This window comes from Lepisma saccharinum, chromosome 1, assembly GCF_977018435.1.
Source record: "Lepisma saccharinum chromosome 1, izLepSacc3.1, whole genome shotgun sequence".
NCBI lineage: Eukaryota > Metazoa > Arthropoda > Insecta > Zygentoma > Lepismatidae > Lepisma > Lepisma saccharinum.
This window is the reverse complement of record NC_139229.1, coordinates 153,865,262-153,891,477: the sequence shown is the minus strand read 5'-3', so window position 1 is coordinate 153,891,477 and position 26,216 is coordinate 153,865,262. Positions and strand designations below refer to the sequence as shown.

General features: G+C 37.0%; 2 protein-coding genes across 2 annotated transcripts in view; one reads left to right on the top strand and one right to left on the bottom strand.

Moving 5' to 3' along the window:
• The window catches only part of Ric (Ras-related protein interacting with calmodulin), a 36,926-nt gene extending 30,931 nt beyond the window's left edge, over positions 1-5,995 (bottom strand). Inside the window, exon 1 of the mRNA XM_083140725.1 lies at positions 5,362-5,995. Coding sequence (XP_082996851.1) covers positions 5,362-5,500 — 139 coding nt within the window. The 5' untranslated portion in view covers positions 5,501-5,995. The remainder of the gene's footprint in view (positions 1-5,361) is intronic.
• Positions 5,996-6,077: 82 nt separating this feature from the next.
• Positions 6,078-26,033, top strand: LOC146002779 (proline-rich protein PRCC). Its single transcript, XM_083140713.1, has 6 exons — positions 6,078-6,503; positions 13,372-13,997; positions 19,306-19,365; positions 22,283-22,795; positions 23,724-23,930; positions 25,832-26,033. Exons 2-6 carry the CDS (start codon positions 13,377-13,379, stop codon positions 25,916-25,918), a joined length of 1,488 nt encoding a protein of 495 aa, XP_082996839.1. The 5' UTR covers positions 6,078-6,503; positions 13,372-13,376; the 3' UTR covers positions 25,919-26,033.
• Positions 26,034-26,216: the final 183 nt, after the last annotated feature.

Genomic DNA, 26,216 nt, shown 5'->3' with positions numbered 1-26,216 from the left:
ACCAAAAAAAAACAAAAAAAAACATGTCATTTTTATTCATATGCAGTGATATATTGCTAAGTATAACACTAAATCTTATAATTTATGTTGTAAACACTTGTCTTAATATTTTTTTGTACTCATTGATTAAGAGACATCAATTGCCGCAGCCTTAAGCCACATTTCTTTGCATTGAAACATATATTTTGGAGAAAGTAGGGTTATCTATATGCCAGTCATTGTTTTGTACAGAAATATTTGTTGTGTTATTTCCCTTCTGTTAATAAGACTTTCATAATTAAACTCATTAAGTAGGTCATTGTATGATAAGTTATTATAGTATGGTGGTACATTATACTTTTTGTAATACAAATATCTTAAAAATAGTTTTTGAATTCTTTCAATTACCAACTCCTGGGATTTATAATATGTAGCCTAAACCAAACATTAGAACCATATTCAAGCTTACTTCTAACTAATGCATTATACAAGAGAGAAATACTGTCTACATTAGTTAGATTCCTCGTATTTCTTATAAGAATATATGTAGGCTATCTTGTTTTTCTACTGAAAGACTGTGTTGTAATATGAAACACAATTATGGGCTGAAACTGCCAATTGATCAGTATGTACATTTTCTTCTTCTTTTATTTCTTCCTAATTCTTGTTGATTTAACTCGGATAATTGGGACTGAACCTACAGTTTATAGTGGGATCCGAACCACTAAGTGCCTCCACCGGGATGCATGAATGTATTGAACTTTGTGTTGCTGAAGAAATAAAATTCACACAAGTCATCCTGTGTAATGTCATTTGATTTAAGTTAAACGAAAGTCATGTTTGTTAAGCAAATCTGGTTAAATTGTATTTGGGAAATGTGTTCCTGCAGGTGACAGATTTTACACTCTGAATTGAGTCTAAAATTTCAGTTTTAGTCAGGAGATAAACACAGGTGCAACTTCATAAACACAGGTGCACATAGCAGTTTTGACACTCTTGCTTGCAGGAAAACCAGTCAAGAAAACTCTGACATATGTTACAGTGGGATTGAACCATTAAGATGCTGCATCAGAATTGACATGGCAGAAATAACACGGCACCCTTTCTGTCCTTGTATCTGAATTATTTTTCTGCATTTCTCTCATTCTCGACAGCCTCCTTCATGTGTATATATACATATCCAATTTTCTCCCTTTCTTAGCCCTTAAACAGAAACATCGGTCTGTGAGACCTTTAGTGTTTTGTAGTTCTACAGTGTGGCAACACTGATTGAGCTGCATCTCCCCCCTCCACAGTACCTTATTATCAACTGCTTGCCTACACTCTGCATGTGTTATTGCTCAGTTTGTGGCTGTTTGTTACGAGAGACTTATTGTTGTTTGAAAACGTGCACGTATAACTGACCGGGTGTTTCACATTACGTATTCAATGCCAAGGTATGCAAGACCGGATGTTTCATACTGTGTACACTTCATAGTTTTCCATTTTCATTTTGATGGATTTCGTTATGGATATTCCGTCAACAAGTACTTATAAACCAACAAAATCATCACAACCTTCATGGAATCAGAGGCTACATTTCAATGATACAGATTTTGAGAAGAAAATTTTGGAGTGGCTGTTGGAGAGCGATGATGATTTTGAAGAGAAAATTGATGACTTGGATGCAGATCCCTACTTTGTAATGCGGGATGAAGAAGAACAGGAAGACAGTAGTGATGATGATGACCATGACGATATTTTGGAAGGTGAGCAAGATATCGCTGTGGACAATTCTCATGGTGAAGATGATGCAACGCCCCAGTTTTTCATTGGGAAAAAGAACAAAGATGATTTCCAATGGCAGAAACAAGAGCCACCTAGAAATATGAGGAATCCAAGTCATAACATAATCCGAAAAATACCTGGACTGACTAGAAAGGCCTTTCAAATGGGAAACCCAAACATAAGAGAAATTTGGGAGTGTTTGTTCGATAAGAAAATTATCGATGACATTTGTTGTACATAAATGTGGAACTCCAGTTGGCCAGAACCAAACTCAAACTCTCAGCAAATCCGTCAAAATACAGACTCAGTCGAGATATATGCCTTGATTGGTTTACTAATCTACACATCAATTTTCAAATCTGGTCATGGGAATATGTTCTCACTTTTTGCAAAGGACTTGACAGGAACACCCATCTTTAGAGCAACTATGTCCGTGAAGCGTTTTGAAATATTGATTAACTGCCTACAATTTGATGATTCCACACCTCATGAGGAGAGAAAAAAAACTGACTGAGCTGCTGCAATATCACAAGTATTTGACTCCTTTAATCATAACTCGCAAGAGATGTACAGCCTTTCTGAAAATGTGACTGGATGAGATGCTCGTTGCCTTCAGAGGAAGGTGCAGGTTTCACATGTATATCCCAAAAAAAACAGCAAAATACGGCATCAAGATTCAATGCATGGCTGACTCACGCAGTTCATATCTTTTCAATGTTTATATTTACACTGGAAAGGACAGTGATGACATTGGACTTTCAGACGAAGAAAATAAACTTTTGAAACCAACTCAGTCAGTGCTGTGCTTATGCAAACCCATTGAAGGATCAAACCGGAATGTTACTGCAGATAACTGGTTTTCAATCCTGCAGCTGGTAGAAGAATTAAGAAGATCTCTTTAATTTTTTCTGTACTATGAAGAAAAATAAAACAATTATACCACCAGAGTTAAAGTCTGATAAAACCAGACCAGTAGGGTCAGCTCTCTATGGATTTGCAAACAATATTCCGGTAACGCTCTTGTCTGTTGTTCCCAAGAAGAATAGAGTAGTCGTACTTATATCGTCTATGCACCATAGCATTGAAATGGATCCCGATAAGAAGAAGCCAGAAATTGTCGGCTATTATAACAAGACAAAAAGTGGTGTTGACCTTCTGGATTTGAAGTGTGCTCTGTACTCATCCAACAAGAACTAAGAGATGGCCATTAGTTGTATTTTACTCACTTGTGAACATAAGCTGTGTCAACAGTTTCATACTTTACTTGTGCTATCGTCAAAATCCAGATATGAAAAGCACACATTTTATTAAAAGCTTGGCTTACTCTCTGTTGGAGCCACATCTCAGAAGACGGCTCAGTATTCCTAATCTCCCCAGAAATATCAGGGCATTGATACAGCAAGCAATACCGGAAGAAGAAAATGCTGCTGCCGGAAGTGATGAAGCTAGAGAAGAGGAAGACCTGTTCCAAGTGTCCATCCTCAAAAGACAGAAAAACTTCATACAAGTGTATCAAATGTAACAATCCAATATGCCTAGTGCAGTAGAAAAGTGTGCATCACATGTGCAATATCAAATGAGTAAAAGTTGGAACTGATTTACATAATACATTTTCTTACTTTTGTTCCCATGTAATTTTAGTTTTCAATAATTTTGTTATTTTTATGTCTAAAAAAAAATTAAAATGTAATAACAAATATTAAAAAATAAGGTCTCTCAGACTGGATTTTTCTAATTATGAAGCAAGGACCTATGTTTCTGGGCAAGAATTTACAATACCGGACCCTTCTGTAATTTCTATGCTACTGCTTATACTCACAAAATAATTAGTCGGGATGATTTATCTGAAGTTAACATGTTGGGGTGAGGTGTAGAAATTGTTCATTAACGTCTAGAAGTTGTAAAATAAGCTTTTCTATTCTCACAATGATTCTCCGTATACAAGTATGGGAACCATATTTGTTGATATGAACAACAGACGTTCGCAATTAGTTAAGCTGTCTACAGCATTGCCACACTGTTGATTTCATACTTGGAGAGCATGGATCATGTAAGAATGGCAGAAGAGAACAGTAAAAAAGTTGTTGATTACAGGTAAGTTTGGCAAACAATGCATCGATCGTAAAATTGCACGATACGAATATGGCATTTTCAATGAAGACTGCCGTTAAAGTGCTACGAAAATTAAGATTTTTTATCGGTTCGTTATCACAATTAGCGCAAAACCATTCACGGATAGGTCCACTGACCATTCTCGGTAAGGTTAGGTTAAGTTAGGTAAACAGTTAAAATTTGGGGTCGTAAAACCATGCACGGGTAGCCCCACGAACCATTCACAGTAAGGTTAGGTTAGGCAAGCATAGTTAAAATTTGGGGTCGTAGTATGTCAGGAATGTATATTTCGTTTTTTAAATACTGGAAACACAAAATCTTCCGATAAATTATGAGCAACTGTGCATGTCTGTTCCAATCACGGAGCACACAATTTCGCTTATCTTGCAATTTCTACATGTGACCCCCAAAATTTAACTTCAAGTTCGTTATTAGGAGGCCTCAATTAGTGAGTATGCGAAATATTACAAAAATCGGGGAGTGGTCCGGTATTGTAAATTCGCTCCTGTTTCTGTTTACAGGTTAAAAAAAATGGTACTAATCTGATATTCCCCAGAGAGATTTCTTCACTTTTACAGAAGAAACTACTTACGGCAATAAGTTCCTGTAGCATTGTCTAACATCTGGAAGGTGTTTTGTGTGATGTAACGGATTTCTTCAAATTTAAAAGTTTGGGGCTCATTTGGGGGCAGGTGACTCCAGCCAATTTCTAACATGCCTTTAACAGGGAGCCTAAAGAGTAAGCTGGGGAGCCGGAGCAGAGCGGAGGCAGGGCCGCGTTAGCTGTTGGGGGTGGTAGGTCAACTACCCCAGGGGCGGAGCCCGGAATCGGTGGGAAATTTGGACTCAAAAATTTCAAACGAATAAAATTTGTTTGTTTAAATTTCCCACCAATTCCGGGACGAAAAACGTGAATACACCTTAATTAAAGAATGTTCCGCGAAGCAGATAGGTAAGTACAAATGTCAAAAATTGACAAAACGAAGAAGTTATAGGTGTCTGGGGAATATCAGATTTTTACCAAAAAAATTCCTTTCCCTGATGACATGTAAACATTTTCACCATTATATTCAACAGGACATAACTTTCTCATCTGACATCCTCCCCTAGCAAAATTTTCTCACAGCAGGGTGGAATCTATTTTAGTTGGGCAGAGGGAGGGGAGAGTAGCAAACCATGTAACATCCACTCAACCCTCTAACATCATCAATGCTTATAATGTTATAGTATTCCTGACGATTTTTGACTATAGAGCATCTGCATGAAGTCATGCTACGTGCATAAAAATTCGTTTACTTCCATAGAAGCATCAACACGTTATTTGTTTACATTGTGTATAAAAAGGTACAAATCAGTTCCACAATCATGAAGGGAGTGGGAGACAAAATAAAAGTGCAAAGTCAATATCCCAAAAGAGTGTATATGGAACATGAACCTATAATAAAGCACAAAGAATCGTGTATATTTATTGGACATAGAATTAGATTGTAGCAAATAACTAACCTGACTTCCCAACACCTCCATCTCCCAATACCACAATTTTGTACACACGTAAGCCACCTCTTGTGGTTTGACTGACCATAGGGGAAGGTCCCTGTGCTCCGCCTCCATCCTTATCCTTTCCACCCTCGTTTCCTCCCATTCGAGTATTCTTGCTCGGAAGCAATCTACTACACCTTGGCCCCAGTGGGCCTTGTATGTCGGTAGCCAGTACGGTTGATGTGGGTGGCCGCCGACTTCTGTAAACAATATGTTAGCATCAAAATTAACGTGGGGATTCTGTATTAATCCAAGTTGACATAGTGGCACTAATCCAGTTTCACGCTCGCTGTCACATTTAGGCCATAAAGCACAATAAGTTTAACCACAAACATGAACTTGCACTATTAATGGATATCTGTTTGTCTCATCCCCAAAACCCATTTGAGCACTGCCCATGACAGATAATGGCATCTGTTGGTGAAAGTTGAAACAATTTTACCCATTGTTACTCTCCTGTTCGGTGCTTAACGAAACGACTTCTCGTTTTATTTATTAAGTGTAGAGCTTTGTACCATTTTCAATAAAATGCATATAATAAATCCCCAATAGGTCGTCTGCTTTAAATTTCATCAGTCACATACGCTTTCTTAACATCGATAGTCAATTATTTCTGTCGTCTGTCGATGTTGTTATGTTTGTTTTACGTCTCAATAAGATGTTTGATAGTAAATTCCTTCCAGTAAAATGTTTCACATTAATATATATTGCAAATGAAACATTTAGCATTAAATTAAAATTTCTCATTTTATTTCTAATTAAATTATAATTAATAATGTCTGCTGGTCAGACAGAAGAAAGTTAAAAACTTAAAATGATAAGCGTAAACGCATTGTAGAAGTCTATTTCATTTACAAGTCAGAAGTCATGGAAGAACGATTGGTGATTCATAATAGATAGTTTGAAATTGTTCTAATATTTCCCACATTCTATCATGATAATACAGAGCTTATTTCAACATCAAACTGATAGTTTTCCTGTAAACTGATTGAGAACGACCGACTTCTCGTAAGATTAGTAGTGCAGCATGGTGTAAAAACAGTCTAAGCAGAAGCAGACCAATACGTCGATTCAAGATTATTATTATTAAACAGTATTTATCACAGGTAAATTATACTCTACCTTTGTAGTTTAGTATTTAGTAAAATACACACTTTAATGTTATTATATATTTTGATTGCTTGCGTATTTTTCTGAAACACTGAATAATCCAGTGTTTGCATAAGACTGGAGTATACGTACTATAGTCTGGATTTTGTACGTAAAAACAATACTAATTACGTAAGATAAATACAAGGGGCATCCTTGTAAATAAGTTTGGGATATTACCAAAGCATAGTTGGGCCCAACTACAGATTGCTGGATGCTGATCTCTTCATTATACATGTTGCTGTTCTGCAACATATGAATTGCCTGCAGGTCTCAATACATACACTAAAGAAGCTTGACCCTTAACTTGTGAGTAAAGAAGCTTGACCCTTAACTTGTGAGGTGCTTATACTAAGACATACTTTGTGAGGTACGTCTGTCAGACCGCTCTGAATTTTTCACCCCTGCCTCAACATAAATTACCAATTTAACTTTCTGATATTGAAGAATAACACATTATGTGCATTAGTGACTGATTTGACAGCAATTAGTGCCAGAACGTAAGTTATGTAGCTACTATATTCATTAGTTTATTCATCTACAAAAAAATACCATGAATGTGAACATATTCATTTTACTTGTCGTACTGTCAAAAATATACACAAAAAATAACCTTTTATGATATATTTAGCAACTAAGACGTGCGTCAAGTCAACTTTGCAGCAACCTTTCGTACGTGTAGATCCAAACGTGTGCACAGAATATAGTTCCGTTGAGACAAGTTCTATTCAGACATAACTGCATACTTGCAAGGAAACAGTTAATACATTTGTAATATGTAGACAAAATAATATATACATTAGCAGATATGTACCTGATTGGTTGCAATCACTAAGCAGACGAACTTCGAATCGCAGATCGTCAACTAGGCTGTCGGTAGCAGTGAACACTAAAACTCAAGAGCGAGTCGAGGTGGACTTGAAGATGGTTGCAGTATGCGTGGAATCTCCAATCCATCTGACACCAGTGTTGCAGACCGTACTATTTTACCCCTACATTTATCATGATTCATTGCTAATTGAGCTGCACAGCAACGAGAATGGCTGTATCGAGTTCTCCTGTTGAGCACGCGGTTTTCGCCCGAATGTTATTTTAGGGTCGGTGTAGACAGGTATCAGTGAACTTTCCATTTACGCGGCGAAGAGTGTTTTTTGAAAATTGGTAATATGGAAACACCAGGCATGAAGAGGTCCCTTGCTAAAGGAAATCGTTCAAGAATGATGGTGTTGGATGATTTCTCCAAGCGACTTGTTCACCAGAAAGTACACGAGTTTTACATTCGCAATGAACTTCCAACCTCAAAAAAACTGGTGGAGGCAATAAGAAGTGAGAGTGATTTACCGCTGATGAGCGATTGAACTCTGTGTCGGGTGTTGAATGATTTGGATTTTGAGTTTAGTAGGAGGAAACAATCGTTTGTGTGACACGCACCTTCTGCCTTTAGGGCTTTATGTTAGTCATTAACAACCAGGCGCGGTTGGCTGTATAGCGCAAATGTGCAGTGAACCCCCAGTAATATACAAAATAAACAATAACTGAGATCTTCATAAGTGTAGAGTGCCAAATTCTCTTAGTGAGAAGGAGAAACCGCGGGCCAGAGCCACTCAGCTCCCCTCTAGTTCCGTTTCATGCAAAGCCTCCACTGAACCTCCGCAAGGCAACCCCTACCATGCTAAAAGCATTGGACGGCTAGCAGAAGCTCGACGCGTACATATGGCGAAAATACATGCAGTCTGATACTTCAGGAAGGTCGTCACGTCAAAACGGACATGCGCAGTTCGTAGGATCACCAGCGAGCTGGAGTGAACCACGTTCTTCTCTCTTCCAGTGTTGCACTGTGTGTTTCAATTTGAATTTATTTGGCATTCTCTTTGTATTATTTATATTTTACAAGACTTATTAGATTAATGAAGAGGGTGTAATATAAATGTAGAGGTGACCCCAAACGAAAGCTAGATGTAAAGATGATGGGACAAATAAGATAAATATAATAGAAAACAACTTGCCTACACATTCAGAGTTTTCTTCCTTAAGATGGAAACACTTCAGGTGGAAGGAGCCGAAAAGTCAAAAATAGCGGGAGGGCGAGTGGTCGCTTATCGGACAAGACTTAAACAACCTTTTGGTCTTCTTACGTCAGACTAAATGCTTTCGTTGACATGTTAGGCTTTTTAGGTTTAGTTGTCTTAGAATATATACACTGCAATTTTCGGTTTCTTTACCGTGCTTGACCAAAAATGTAGTATTTACTATTTATTCAAGCCTAACCTAACAATGAAGGCATTTCGCACTTACGTCAGAAGACGACCAAAAAGTTGTTTGGGTTTCGTGCGATCAGTTATACTCTAGAACGAGAGTACAGCTGTAAGGAGAGGGTGTTCGAGGGGACGCGCGCGATTGACTTTGTTACGTGTCATTGCCTCCGTACTTGTTAGTTTGTTTTGAAGTGCATGGCTGGTGATTGAAATATATTTGGCGTGATGATATGTTGAGTGGAGGGAGGTGGATTGTGTACTGGAAGGAGTGTAGTTGTTGCTGTGTGCGAAGTTAACATATTGCATAGAATAGAATCGAATCGCTTTGATTTAGCGATATACTTTCGAATAGTTATATAAGAATTATCTTGTAATCAAGGGGTCTTGGGTTCGGTTACTGATACATACTCATTTTAGCAGGCAGAGATTTGTATTTTTAACTGTAGGTTCAGGATCCAGTTCCAATAATATAGTCTATTTGACAGTGGTGGGACCAGAAAAGAGTTGGCAAGATTGGAAGAGGCAAAATTGAGGCGAGAATATTTTCTGAATTCTGAGACACCCCTACATACAATACCATACGAAAATCTTAAATTAAAATGATTGCCCCCTACACACACACTCCTTGGTGCTGTCACTGTTATCTGAATATAAAGCAAATTAACTTTGTCAGTAATCTACCGACCAAAATTTGATAATTTTCCCAGTACTATCTCTACGAACCAAAGCATGTAGTGTCTCAAAAGGTTTAGATAAGTCCACTTTGCATAATTTTGGTGAACCCCCCAGGAAAATTATGCACGACCCGCACCTGTTAACAACCCTTTTATCGGACTTCTCAAAGGCTTCTAAGGGTTAGTAGGACCAAGCCCTTGTGAAGTCTGTGGTGCAGGATTTATTTTTAATTATCACCTATGTAGGTTTGAAATGAAAGATCATTAAGATCTTTTACTCGAAGATTTATTTAAACTTCCAATGATATACTAACACTTTTGAAACAGACAATTCACCCGATACAACTTGTAGGCCTAAACCTATTAGTTGTACCTAGGTATATAACCCTGGTCTTTTTGATGATGCAGGAGAACGCCTTATTCAGAGTTGGGTTTGTGGAATATCTGCCAAATGGAGTACAAGTACACCAGCCAATCCAAAGATTGAAACAAGATAATACCCAACGTCCCCTGAACCATCAGCCTTTCGGCAACCAGGAGAATGTCCCGTAGGCTTACAAAAGTCTAGCTCTTTTATATTATAATTTTGATTACAATTTACCATGGATACTACATAGTTGTTTTATATTTCCATAGTTTCAGCATTTTTTTATATTTAAGTTAAACAATTCATTACCTATTGTAACATTAACAATAACATTTTTATGGCAAGAAATCTAACAATCTTTAGAGAAAAGATTCTTAACAACATAGATTTTTATAACATAGACTGAATAGTTTAGTGCTTAACAGGCATGTGTTGACAGGGACGACACATGTGTTGCTGGAGAGGGAAGGTATTGTTGTTTGGCGACACATGTATCTCCTCGCTATAAAAAGGTTCCGCTGCGAAAAAAAAACAAGAAAAAAAAACATATTTATTATTTGGAGGAGACATGGGTCAACGTGGAACACACTTTGAATAAAGTGTGCGAAACCACCGCCACGCTTTCGTTGAAGGGCTGGCAACTGGATTAAAGCAGCCGACTGGGAAGGGGGGAGGCTTATTGTTACACACATTGGAAGCAACGAAGGCTTTGTCGAAGATGCTTGTTTACAGTTCCGTGAATGAATGAACCAACTTTGAAACAAAGATAATATTTTGCTTGAATGAGGCTCCTTTTTAAAATTTACATATGCTTTCTTTTACTTCGCTTTTATGCCTCTTTTTGGCTAATTACGAAGATGGGGATGAGTAACGATATGATGAAATTGATAAATGGACACACACACAACACACATTCATGCTCAGGTCGGGATTCGAATTCAGTACCTCTGGCATCGTAGCATGTTTTAAAATTGAGAATAAAATTGATTAATGACATTTTTAACAAAATAAATGTGTGTGCGTGCAGGCACGTGGGCGTGCATGTGTGTAGTATGCACAGTCATTTATGAACATAACACAATGTTTTTAGTAGTCCTTATGTCGAATATGAAGAGAGAGACACAAAAAAATGAAATTGAGAATACCGGAACCTTTCTTCCTCGCAAAAAGTTCTTTTTAACATTTTTTTATTTGATTTATTTTGCTTAGCTTTTTTGATACTTTTGGCCAATTGCGAAGATGAGGATGAGTGATGATATGAAAAATTGATGAAGGAACACTCTCAAAGAACACCCGTGCGTGATGTATGAAATATTATTATCCTTGCTTAGTACCCCCATTAATATTATCGCGCAAACAGTAACTTCTGGTATTGTAAGGAATCCGTAGCACAAAGGGCATAGTTTTGTGAGAAGTGCATGCTCTTCTCTAGCAAAAAATAAGTTTAATTTTGAATACAAAATTGTACTGCACATTTCGGATTTTCAAAAAGTTATTTTACGTAACATCCTACTTGTCGTTAACTGGTACATCAATAACAAATCACGCCGTTTTTTGTGGTATAGCTATAAACTTCAAGTTTATATGTCTTATAAGGAACGGGTGCTTGCAAAAGGTGCAACTAACTTTTTTAATAAATTTAATCTTTGTAAACCAAAAGCAATAACTCACTATAAATTTAAGGGACGCCTGTTGTTTGCTTTTACTTTCTTTCTTTTTGATCGCTCGATACAACCTAATTCTCCCCAGCACACTCACCCTCATGTTTCGAAGATATTTCGCGATTAAACAATAACACATTTATTACACAGTTTATGCACAGGAAGTGATTTAAAAATTAAAAATTGTATGGTTTAGGAGACTAAAGAAGTAGAAATACATTCTGCTTGACATGCATGTACGGGTTTTGATGTGTTGATGGGTTGGCCATACTGCCGATTTTCTCATTGTCTGCGATACGAAGAGCTCGGCGGTTTAGGTAAGACTGGCATGGATGATTCTGAGCGCCGTACTCGCGTGGATTAATACATAAAACCTGCTGCAAACTTGACCTGATGCGCAGCTTAGTAAGGGCAATTTAACTACAGAAAGCAAAAAGTGTTAAAAAATATTTTTACGTGTGCGAATTCTAATAGAAGACTGCACGTCACTCGCCATAACACTCCTTGTGAGATACGTCAGGCAGACCACACTTGGCAATAAACAAAGCTTCACTCCTTATACACGATAAGCTGGCAAGAAACTGATGCTGTGAGGAGGGCCAAGGACACTATTGCGTAAGGTAGACAGAAGGTGACAACACTAGCTTGAACGAAAGGCGGTAATCTGAAACTTCCAGAAACTCAAGTGGTCTGTGAGACCGCACCTCACAAGTTATGGGTTAATCATATTTACTACAAACAACATTTATAAGAACGACAAATTTTGCAACCTACTGTATGGTAAGAAATCTTAACAACTGCTTCCTGTTCTTCGAAACACTTTCGTTATTCTCCTGATTCCACATCCCTCTCGAGTTGTAACATTTTGGCTTTGTTAATTGGGGTGTAATTGTGTATATATATATCCAAAGTTACCGAATCCCCCCTCAAACACACATATCCCTGGTTATAGCTACATTTTTCACGTACTGCAATACTTACACCTTGTAAAATACTTTTACTTTAAGGAAGCCAGAAGACCCAAAAATGATCAAGGCGATTTGAAACGAATTAAAATTGTAAGTTAACTAAGTATTGTGGAACAAAAGCCCTAATATTCCTCTTCTCTAACATGATCAGATAGTAATTATTTGCTACACCTTATAAAAAGTATGTACAGAGGAAATGCACATAATGTAGTAAAGAAACATTAAATATTTTTTTAAAAAAATGTAAAAACCTTGGGCTCTGCTCACAATCAACTACGGTTATGAAGACATTTGATTTAGAGAAAGCTGGTTTCTAGCACACATTACTCCCTTAAAATTTTAGAGGAAAAATGTTCCCTCATGAAGATTAACTTTTTGAAGATAATATTAGAAGTTTTGGGAGTGCAGAAACATACTTGCAGACCTGCAGTGGTTAGAATGTATTCCAAAACACACACAGTATGTTTTATATGCAATTCGACTGTTAATTTAGATTTTTATGCCAGTGTTCTCATCATTTCACCACTTGTCACTTCATGAATTATAATTTTATTAAGAACCTCAAAACTTTGAAACAAGCACAAAAAAAGAAGTGGTTTAAAGTATTCTCCACCTCTCCGCTACACATCAATAGGTGAGAGAAAACCCCCTTTTTTGTATTAAAAACATTGAAATAATGTGTAAAGTGACCAGGAAGGGGGGAGGGGGAGATATTGTAACCAAAAATTGTATATGAAGGACTTTTGTAAAAGACAAGTTAATTATGTAATACTTTTGTTTGAAAGCTCACTGATTAACACTTTTTGCAGTAACCAGCTGTAATTCTAAACAGTTAACATGACTAAGTCACTTAACAGAAACACTAAGTGTTGTTTTTCTTTTTTTGTTTTGTTTTTTCAGTTAAAATGTCATTGGTGGCGTATGGTAGTAGCGACGAAAGTGACAGTGACGTGGAAGTTGATGGCAGTTCTCCCAGAAACCAGAAAACTGAAGAACCTACTGAAGAAGCAAAGACAGGCACTGCTAATTTAATACAAGAAAGTGTGTGTTCAGTTCATAATGCTAACAGTTCTGAACATGTAACCCATCTATCTACATCAAAATCATCATTATTTACTTCTCTACCCCCACCAAAAAAGAGTACAACACTGAATAACAGTGACGATGAATTTTTCAGTGAAGAAATTGAAGCTGTTACTTTCTTATCCACAAATAGTTCATCTGCAGAATCAGAAAGTAGATCCACTAATGTACCATCAAAAGGACTACACCTAAACCTTCCTGCCCCAAAACATAGTGCAAAGGACAAAGAAGTGGACGAGAAGGGTATCCTCTTTACATCTCTCCCTGCACCTCAAAAAAGAGTACAAATTTTAGAAGATGGAATTAAAGAGGACGATTTGGAACCAACTCAGTTAAAGAAGGATTATTCTGATAGTGAGAAAAATGATGTGCCAACATTTGGAACACCAAGTGCCGTTGCTAGAAAACAGCCTGTGAAGATAACAATACCATCATTGTCTGAGGTAGGATGTTGTTAGATTTAACTTTTAAATAACACGCTGGTACAAAAATGGACCACCAGGCATTTTTGCTGATGCCAGGTACAACGTGCCACCACAATCGTAACTCCAGGGTATGGAGGCATGAATTGGCAACTCTCAGCTCCTTGCTCTGGCTAGTCAGTTGGAAACACTAGTTCTCACCCAGGGATCGTGATTAAGACGATCCCCAATCTTCCAGGAAGGTAACCACGGAATTGCAACACATGACATCAAATAAAATTCAAATATTTTAAGATTAAAATGTCCAAAAACTTGAATCATGGATCGTACACATACATACTTATTCGCACAAATGAAAAATATAGTATAGTATAATATGGTCCTGCTCGCTCATAGGCAGTGATAAGTACCTTATTTCTCGTGACAGAATCCATGCTTACCTCAGGCACGAGGCACATCATAACAGTTTGTTTCTTTCTTAACAATGCTACCAACTCATACTACAAAATCAACACAAGAAAAACTGATAATTTATGTCAGATCAATGCTAATTAGTGATAGTAAGCTTAGGTTATGGCTGGCAACAATTAAGAATGCCAACGTGGAACTTTTGACGTCGCCATTTACACGTAGCATCATTCCCTGCTTCTAAAATAAACAGCCAGTAGGAAAACGTTATATTATTGAAAGGGAGGGAGAATTGCTTTGCTTTATTGTTACAATATGAAACCATGTAGAAATAACAAGACTGATTTTATAAAATAATTCATATTTGCCCTTGCACATAAAATTATTAAATAAAGAGTTAGTTTAGGGATTTTTAACAAAGACTAAATTACTTCAATCTTGTCCATTGTTAAGAAATATAAATATAAGAAAGAAATCTATGTAACATGTGCGTAAACAACAAGTTTTGCATGAAAGATAGAAATAATTCTAGCCATCTGGATCTGAAAAATAATGAAAACGTTACATATACTATTTGGGATAATTATTAGCCTTTGAAATCTGAATTAGATGTTGCAAAAATATGTGAATAATATAATAGCATAAGATAAAACATAAGTATGTACATGAATTATGAAAAACAATTAAGTATAATTAATGTAATGAAAGTTATTGACTTGAAAGCATACGTTTAAGATATATTGCATTATATGAGTGAAATTTGGCTAACATGGCAGACATTACAATTTCTTCCCCATGTCAGCTTAAGAAAATGTCTGAGTATAACAAGTGTTTTTTTTTTAACACCAGAAGCTTGCTATCGCTTAACAATAATGATATTAAGACAAAAGAATAATAAAATTATATATTCAGATTATACTGAAATAAGTACCTACTTGATGACAGAAAAGTTTTCTTTCAAAAACAACAATGTCTGACACATATAATTGAGAAGACTTGTAGGTTACATTTTTTCGTCAAAGTTAGAATAAATGTAAATATGCATGTACATAAACAATGAACTTGGATAATATAAGATACATATCGGTAAATATAAGCTTGGTGTAACTAACATTTTAGAAGTCTTTAGCCTTACTCGAAATTTGTGTTCCTTTTTGTTATTGTTATTTGACCTAATTTTATGTAAAGCACGATCTTAATTTGACAGTTGTGCTACTTTGAGCATATGAATAATCAGTTGTTTTCATGGTCAACAATGGCATCTTTTTCCCCATTAAATATTCTGCGCCATTGTTGTTAGTTACATAAGAACTCGCTTGTTCCCTTTGGAGACAGAAAAATAAGCAAAACACTCAAAGAAAAAAAATGGAATTCATTGTTACAATGCTAAAACTTTGTTTAAGAACAATGAGTCATTCCATGCGAAATCAACACAGCCTTTGACCTGACCATCTCCGATTTTCATGAAATTTGGGGAGTTGAAACTATGCATGGAACTTAGTAACTATGAAAATTTTTAGTCTCGTGCATCTTTTAATTGTTAAATTATTCAAGGTCAAAGTTAGCATAAATTGCACTTTTTGGGCCCGCTTAGCTATACTAAATGTGCTGTAACTCCGCCACTATTTCGCCTAGAAAGCTCAAATAAAGCTTATTGTACATGAAATTGAACAAGCTTTCCAGTGATATATAACAAGTCCACCTTTGAATTAAAATATAATTTTGTCACGTGACCTTGACTTTTGACCTTGAATATCTCAAAACATGTCATCACCAAAAATCGTGAAAAAAATATATTTGATCCCTCATGCCATACTCTAAAACATATCAAAAAATTATTCTGGGACTGCAATGGGATCAGAAGACACAAAATAATATGTTTAACTATGTGACTGATAAAAGCTTCATTACATGAACTACGACGAGTCAAATGTCCCTTAACACCCCCTACAAAATGTAAAGGAGTTATCCTGGTCATGAAAGAAATATGTTAGGCACAGGGAGATCTCTAGCTGTGTGTGTCAAGCGCAGGTCCGGCATATTGTTGACCGCCATATTGAATTCAACACAAAAATTTCAAAGGAAAGTGGGTGATGTGAAATATCAAATCAGCCTAGAACTTCACGAGAAATGAAGCGGCGAAGGTTTTTCCAAACTATATTTAACCAGAAAAAAAAATACTGCATAATTGTAATCATTGTCCCCTTTTCGAGGTGTTAAAAACAAAGTATTAAGAATGCTCCTAACGGGTTAGGAACTCGTCGAGATCACGCTGACATCTTGGGACAGAAATAAGTATACGCACCATTGCATATGATTTTAATCAGCAACATTCACCAAATACTTGAATAATGGAGAATATTGAGAAAATTATCTCAAACAATTACGTGACACTTCCTTTGGAATGAAAAATTCTTCAGTGACGATGCTAATTTTTATGTTCCCGGTAAAGTTAATAAAAATTATACGCAATACCTGTGATTTGATAATCTACAGTAGACAGATCCCAGCCGAATGGTTGTTGCTGGTAAGCTAATGATGTGGTATAGTGTACAGACAAAGGGAATGGTTGGTCATATTCAACAACGGAACCTGAAATGGTGAGGGCTTCTTGGATGTGTTATGTTAAGTGAACAGGTTTTTCATCCTTGCTTACGGGGTATGGCACTTTTCCAGAGTTTTGAAACAGGACAGTGTGTGACCACACTATGTGAACATTTTGGAAATGTCTTCATGGTAAATTTCTAGGTAGATTGATGGGCAGATGGGGATCTATTAAAAGGCCTGCACATTCCCCAGATCTAACATCTTAGGAGGACTTTTACGTTCAGAAACATTTGAAGAGAATGGTGCATGCACTAAAAGTCCCTGATATTGACCATCTGAGAGAAGGCATAATTGCTGCTTGCGATGATGTTGCACCTGCTACATTGCCAAATGTTCTATGTAAGTGTGAGAGACGTCAACAAGTGTGCTCACAGGAATATTGAAAACACTATAATGTGTATATATCGTAAGTGAAAGATATGCCTATAACGTTTTGCTGCCTAAAAATAAGTTGGAAAAACCTTCGCTGCTTCATTTCTCGTGAAATTCTAGCCTGATTTGATATTTCACATCACCCACTTTCCTTTGAAATTTTTGTGTTGAATTCAATATGGCGGTCAACAATATGCCGGACCTGCGCTTGACACACACAGCTAGAGATCTCCCTGTGCCTAACATATTTCTTTCATGACCAGGATAACTCCTTTACATTTTGTAGGGGGTGTTAAGGGACATTTGACTCGTCGTAGTTCATGTAATGAAGCTTTTATCAGTCACATAGTTAAACATATTATTTTGTGTCTTCTGATCCCATTGCAGTCCCAGAATAATTTTTTGATATGTTTTAGAGTATGGCATGAGGGACCAAATATATTTTTTTCACGATTTTTGGTGATGACATGTTTTGAGATATTCAAGGTCAAAAGTCAAGGTCACGTGACAAAATTATATTTTAATTCAAAGGTGGACTTGTTATATATCACTAGAAAGCTTGTTCAATTTCATGTACAATAAGCTTTATTTGAGCTTTCTAGGCGAAATAGTGGCGGAGTTACAGCACATTTAGTATAGCTAAGCGGGCCCAAAAAGTGCAATTTATGCTAACTTTGACCTTGAATAATTTAACAATTAAAAGATGCACGAGACTAAAAATTTTCATAGTTACTAAGTTCCATGCATAGTTTCAACTCCCCAAATTTCATGAAAATCGGAGATGGTCAGGTTAAAAATTGCACATATCTGTGTTGATTTGGCGTGGAATGACTCCAATGCCTTTTCCTGCAAGAAAGTCTTCTAGTTTTGCATCCAAAGGGAAGATCTATTTCCTTTGCTTCGTTTTTATCATAGCATGGTAAAGAATGCAGTGTACTAGATTGTTCATCATTGTTGAATATGAAGATGAAAATGATAATTTTTTTTTTTTAATAAAGTCTCAGTGGAACTGCCTTGGATCTTGGGGTAAAATTTTCTTTCTTCTTTCAGGTGAACAATGAAAGAATCTGAATTATACAGTGCCCTTCACTGTCGAGATGGCCATTGAGCGGCGGAGTGCATCTGCCTACAAACTTGATGCAATATCTGCGTAACTGGAACCGCTAGCTATGTAATGAAATAAGCTCAAACAATTACTTTGACAGTTACAATTAAAATGAGCACGTATCTTGTTACACGAGGTTTTGGAAATGATGTCCTCCTGCTACCACACATTTACAGCATTTTTTTTTGTAGGAAATTTTCATGAACATGTATCAGTTCCTCTTCGGAAATTACTTAAGTTTCTCTCCTGATGTTTTCTTCCAATTCTTGTAATGTATGGCTTCAGGATTAAAAGTTTGGTAGCTTGCCACGCAGACGTCATGCAAATGTCTGTTTCTTGTGCAAGGCGCTGAAGTGATTTTTGAGGAGCATGTTCCAATTGTGTTCCAACGCCCTCTAGTTTCTTTGTAAGCACACACCGTTTCACCCCTTGCTTCTTATCAAGAACAGACCCTGTTTCCCTAAATCTGTTTACAAGTTTTCGAACACTGTCTGAGAATGCATTCTAACTTCTCTATAGGAATTCGTAATGACGTAAGAGTCGTACATAAAAATTCTTTGTTTTAACTTGTATGCATAGCATGGCATTATTAGACTGCAGAAAAGCACCAGTAACATGCAAACACCAGCTATCTGGATACTAAAGCACTGATAACTCCAGTGCCAAGGTCACTTTACAGCTATGAGTCTAAATGCAGGCAAATGTGCCCCCATTGCCTGGCACACTAGCTGCCGCTCCATGGCCAACTCGACCGTGAAAGTTACTGTAGCTGTGTGTAACATTAAAAATAATATAAATGAACAGTGACCTGATTGGTGATATGCCTTATATTTTTAGTTTCAGGATGATGATGAGAAGGATGCAGAACCTCCTAGTAAGAAATTGAAGCCCTCAGCTGTAAGTGTTACTACATACATTAAATGTGATATATACAGGGTGTCATTTTAATGGCACCCATGGACCACAGATTTGTATAGAGGACATCAAAACAAACAACTTTTCTCGTTGATGCATCGATTCGACGCTACGTTCAAAAAATACCGTTTTGCCACCTGGATTCTGGCCAACCAACACAACATTTGATCATATCTGTGATGTCATTTCCTGCGGCGAAACAGCACACGGCAGGGTTGCAAGGAACTCAAATTTTGTGAAAATGAGAAACTACCAACCACATTATTAGCTGTAAAACGAAACTAGGAAAGCATCCAGTAGATGGAACATCATAGCCTACCAGCCGGAAGATTAGCAGTCATCTCAGAGGAAGGGGGAAATGAACCAACGATATGAGAAATGGTAAAAACGGATTCAAAATGAAGTGTCAATATTGGATTTTATCTCAGCCTACATATCAAATATCAACAACAATAAATTTTATCGGAGTCCCGGATTCGATACCTGGTGGAGGCACAAGTGCTTCGGATCCCATTTTAAACTGTAGGTGCAGTCCCGATTAGCCTTACAGTGTATAAAGTGGGCTTAAAACACCAACTCAAACCAAACCAAATTTTATTTAACTTACAGCTTACATGAGGCTATAAATAAAATAAAATACTTATTGTTACTTACGTTCAGTGAGTATGTGACAACGTTTCAGGGACCACTGTCCCCTTGTCGGTTTATCGGCTTCACGGTTGCCCACGAAGCTTCGTTAATAGCAATGGCAAGGATTAGGTTTGCATGGATAGGATAAAATATTGGAATTCTATTGCAACTGACCTGTTCTATTTTTAAAAAAACACTGTAAAATTTCCCCCTATTAAAACCCCAGTATTACACTTATTAAAAACGAATCCCTCCGGGAAATAGGGGGAAATTTTACAGTGTTTTTTTTTAAAAAAATAGAACAGGTCAGTTGTAATGGAATCCCAATATTTTATCCTATCCATGTAAACCTAATCCTTGCGATTGCTATTGACGAAGCTTCGTGGGCAACCGTGAAGCCGATAAACCGACCTGAAGAAGGGGACAGTGGTCCCTTAAACGTTGTCAATTACTCAACACATACTAACTGAATGTAAGTAAAAATAAGTATTTTATTTTATTTATTGTTTATCAAGTGAATAAGTTGCACGTAACCTGAAAAATGAATTACATGAGGCTCTTTACGCCCAGCTACATGTCAAATATTTGCAAATCTCATTGCAAGGTTGATATCTACAGTTTGTGTCAGATGCCTTATGGTACTTTTGTGCTGATAACGGAAGTATCCGAGGTTCGCGTTGTTACATTATGGCTAAAACACGTACAACCACAGTAACAATCTAATTATGAATCAGTAGCAAATATACTGCCCTGTTCACAGTTGCAAACTATTATATGTGTTACCTGTGCATAGATAAACACAGTCGTCGGGGAGCTTGTATTACTACTACTACTACTTATATCCCTGGATTTTCAACCATTTTTGTCACTTGCCTTATAATGCCCTGAATATACATTATATTATGAGTTGCTTACCTTTGGAATTTTGAGTTCTTTCATTTCTATTTTGTCATCTGTCCAGTGTGTCACAGACAACTAGTATCAGAAGGACGAAGTGGATAGACAAAATTGTAGATGCCAACTACTAGATTTGAAAATATTTGACATGTAAGCTGAGACAAAATTCAATATGACCACTTCCACTTGAATTCTATTTTCTTTCTACCATTTTTCGTATAATTTGTTTACTTCCTGTTAGGTTATAGAACATGTTTTCTCGCTTTCTTTTACAGTACATGTGGCTGATTGTAGCTATGTCATATGTATGTTCCTGGCAACCCTGGAACGTATCGCTTATATGACGTCACAAATGCAATCAAATGGTGTGTGTGGTTACCAGCATTCAGGCAGCAAAACAGGCTTTCTTGAATGACTTTAGCACCGAAATGATGCACCAACGAGAAAAATGTTACTGAGAGAAGTTGTTTGTTTTGATGTCCTCTATATTTTTCCATGATCCGTGGGTGCCATTAAAATGACACCCTGTATATATAAACTAGGACCTGTAGACCTGTATTCAGTATAACCTGTTTCTTTTTTCCCTACATGACCAATGACAAAATAACACTTTAAATATCTATCCTTGAAGTAAGTAAACGTTGTGTTTTAACACATCCTAGAATAGCAGAAGTTGTTGACAAAGATGTATATATCATCAAATCAAATGTGTTTTCACAGTTCGTGAACTTTAAGTTATTGTTCACCGCAAATGTAAATGCAATTATAATCATCTATATGTATCTGATATGATTGTGTTATTATTTTTAAATTTTAATTGATCTGTCATTGTAATATATGCAAATCCTCTTTTAAACTGATCATTTTGATGTGTTATCTCTGCTTTTCACTGGCATAAGCAGGTTTTTACTTTCCGGAGGGGCTGCAATTGTAAAGGTGGATAGCTTCATTCTAGGGGGTGTGGAATACACAATATTCGCTATATTTGTAGCTTTTCACTCTACTAAAATTGTACTTTAAGACAAAAATTATAAATGGGGGTTATATTAAGGAAGGTTTGCATTTACATGTTTCCCTTTTTTGAGTTCCTATTTTCATTTGAAAATTTTGGGAGAGGCTGCGTACACCAGTGCTGCTTTTCCATATAAGACGTTGTGGAATTCATGTAAGAAAGTCATTAAATGTGTCACAAGAAGTTTCACTTGTCAACACTGTTTTTCGAAATAAAGCAAATTTTTGTTTACTTAACATTTTTAGTTCAGGAAATTTTTCCTTAGGAACTGAAATTTTTATTTTGACACTAATATCCACTCATTTGATATTTAAATATAAATTATGTGAAGTGATCATTGTGTTGAATGCATGATTTCAGAAAGGATCAGGCCTGTTTGCTCTACTCCCAGCCCCAAAGAATGCAACTAGAAAAGAAGCTAATCGGAAGCTAATTCCACATGCCGTGAGCAAAAAGACCACAGCAAATGCCAAGAAACCAGCTCGTCATGCAGTGGAAAAACCAGGTGCACTGCTAGCAACGTATGGAGACTCGGGGGAAGACTCCGATGATGAATCCTCAGCAGATTTCTTCTCTCTGACTTCGAAAGTGAGTGATGCCTTGGATTTTGATGCAGCTCCATTCGTTCCTCAGCCAGTCCTCTCAGAAAGTGCTGCTGTCATCCAAGACACCCTTAGCGATAAGCCTCTTTCGTTCCGGACAGAATTCAAACCTGAAACATGGTCCGGTGCAACAGAACAACAGGCACAGCAGTATGAGTGGCACGGGACTGGTGCAGCAGGTGCAGAGCCACAGCAAGGTGTACCACTGTCTTCAGGAGCCTCTCTGGAAAATGAGGAGACTGATGAAAGTCTTCAGTTGGATGAAGAAGCGGTATGTAGTTGTGCTATGATTTTTGCTGTTGGTAAATTTAAGCGGAGATGATTCGCATTTGTTTTTTTAAGTCTACAGGGAGGAGAGAAGAACCCTGGAAATAAAGTTTGAATGTGCATCCACAAGCATTTCAACCTAAATACTTTATTTTCCATAACTAGGCCTCAGAAATATATAAAATAGTCATCTTTGTTTTTTGGGACTATGAAGACACTTAAGGTGTGGTAGCTCAGTTGTTAGGGCGTCTGACTACCATGCGAGAGATCCGGGTTCGATCCCTGGAGGGGGAGAATTGGGATTTTTTCCACCTGTTCAAGCAGCTTCGGTGCCCACCCGGCGTTGTATAAAGTGAGTACCTGGAGGAAACTCTGGTGGTTAAAGGCAATCAGGGGTGTGGTGCTGATCACATCACCCCCACCTTCGGCCATGATCAAGAAAGTGTGGGGCCGATCCTAACTTCATACCCCCATACGCTTTCATGGCATGGTGCAATGCACAAGGAAGCACTTTACTTTTATTTTATGAAGACACAAGCTTCGGCTGGACCTTTGGCTTATATGAGAGCAGTTTTTTTTCTTCTCTCCTTTAAAAATACTGCTACAATATTCCAAAATCCAAAAAAATTACGTGCTTAGAATTCCTTTTAGACCATTCACATGAATTTTCATGTGGTTTGCTTTCGCTCTTGTGTAGATATTATCAATAGTTTAATGGACCAAACAGTAACTAATTTACAAGAATTCTGATTCCAGCCTTTAAGATGCAGCTTTTCTTCTTTATCTCAGTTACAATGCAACTAATCTGTACATTTGAAGAAATTTATGTGACTGTTAATTGCATGCAGAGGGAAAAGGCGGAACTTTGTAATCATCTACACAATTTAATATTTGTGTGAAAATCACTTGTCCCTTTTTTTTATTTATTTTAGTTACAGCGTCTGTGCGGAAGAAAGGGAAGACATAAAGATGTTCAGCTGATCGATGTCAGTGGAGATGCTGTGATGCCCAATGCAAACGATTGGCTCACAAAGCAATTGACAGAAGAAAAGGAAACTCGAAGTCACAGTCACCGAAAGAAAGATGGCCCTACCACCCAACAGAGGAGGAAACATCAGATCACATATCTTGCATTCCAGGTGCGTTCATGGTTAATATTTTGCAGCAATACTTAAAATGATGAAAAATAATATAATGCAATTATTTTTAGTGGGTTTTATTTTTTCTTGCGACATTTCATCCTAGTTTCCCAGGACTTTTTAAAGCTTACACCAAGATAAACCCACACACTATACACAACCTCACATGGCCTGTTACTCTACATTTCCTTAGAAGCTTGAAAAAGTCCTGGGAAACTAGGACGAAACGTCGAAAGAAAAATAAAAACCACTAAAAATTAATAGCATTATATTATTTTGCATCTACAAAAAGTGGTTATGCGAACCTTTAAGAAGAACATAAATACTTAACATTGATTCAATATTCTTCTTAAGGAAGATTTCACGACGAAATAACAAGTGCATGGTATTGGAGGGACACTGCACTATCACTTGTCACTCTAACTATACTAATTTACTCTAGTGTGCAATGAGTCACTTCAATGAATTGGGCACTAGTACAATTTGGTATTAATTAGGGTTGAGCTGATACCACCTTGAACCGATTCCGAAACTGTTACTTGAAAATTGCAATAATTAAAATTTGTTCAAAATGTTGATCAATATTGGTGTGTAAATATTCTTCTCCAATTATATGCATCAATTTACCAGGAAATTTGATTTAGAATATTCAAGAATTACATTAGAATATTAAAATAGATGTTATGTAATCACAAAATACAGTTTTGCATGCAAAATTTTGCAAAGTAAAAAGAAAGTTTTAATTTTGTATAATTTCCAGGATAATTAGACCCTGCGACAGTGTTGCGCGTCATTTTTTTCGGACCCTGTGAAAGACCAAAATGCTGGGAAAGTATTGGTAGATGAATTTCCCCTTCTCTCTTCCTTTCTCCCAACCGATACTGATACCACTGGTATCAGTCGATACCAATACATCGGTATCAGCTCAGCCCTAGTATTTACATTATCTGTAATGTTAGTTGTGAATATTTTATTTGTTTGTGAGACTCATTGAATTGCACAGTTTAGAATTACACTCAATAGGAAGTCTCTTCGGTTGTCAGTTCAGTCTGAAAACTCACTCACCAGTTTCAAAGGCCAGTAAACAGCAGTGTTGAGACTCTTTGCACTGACCACAATTCACCCAGAGAAAAGCAGCGTGGCAAACTTTGGCTCTCAAGGGGTTTAGTTTCTAGTTTAGAAGATTTGAATAAGCAAAATGGCTACATTACTGAAAAGTCACATGAAACGTATGGCTCATGGAAAACTTAGTGATAGAACCTGAGCCTGAAATAGCAAGGACCTAAGTTTGTTGGGGAGCCGAATTTTTCACACAGTTGTAAATTTAACCATAATTTGGATACTTGCCAAGTGTCTTAATGATATGCATGGTGCAGGTTTCTGTGGCCAGCATGTATAGTAATATTTGAAAATAAAAATGTGTTTTTTTGTCCTAATGAAACATGCTATACATAGAACACATCACAATTTAAAATATCCTATGAACTTTTTCGTTCAACTTTACTAACCGTTCATCTATTTTTTTAATGGAAAATTTCAATACCACGTTGGCTCAGTCTGTAATGCATCTGACTACCATGCTCAAGGTCCCAGGTTCGATCCCCGGCCGGTTCAAATCCGGGAACTTTTCTAACGTTGGAAGCGGTCCCAGCGCCCACCCAGCGTCGAATAACATGGGTACCTGGGGGAAACCCTGGGGGGTAAAGGTGGTCAGGGGCGTGATGCTGATCACATCACCCCCAGTCACAACTGGATCAAGAAAGTGTGGGGCGTTACCCCCACACCCCCTATACTCCTTCATGGCGTGGTGCACAGGGGAGCACTTTACCTTTTTTTATGTATTTTCATTATTTATTATGGTACCAGTTTGTTGGGTTAACTACCTTTTTTTATCATTCTAGGCAAAAGAGCGAGAACTGGAACTGAAGAATCAGTGGGCACAAAACAGAATGTCACGGAAACAAACACAGGCAAAATATGGCTTCTAAGCATCCTAGTTTTTTTAATGTAAAAATTGTGCAATGAACTTGTATAGTTAATATTTACATCTCTGTTTTTCATGCAATATTGAATGGAATGAATAATAAATCATTACTTATTTTCTTTTTGTTTGTGATTATTTGTCTACAGAAATTTGTTAAAATTTACATTAGAATTGATTAAATTCGTTCACTCGTCTTGAGATCGTTTGCTGCAGGACAGCGTAGGTTCGAATCCGGCTCTGGTCGGAATTTATTCGGCCTACGTACAGGGCCGGTGGCAACCCACCATCGTGAGGAAATTGGG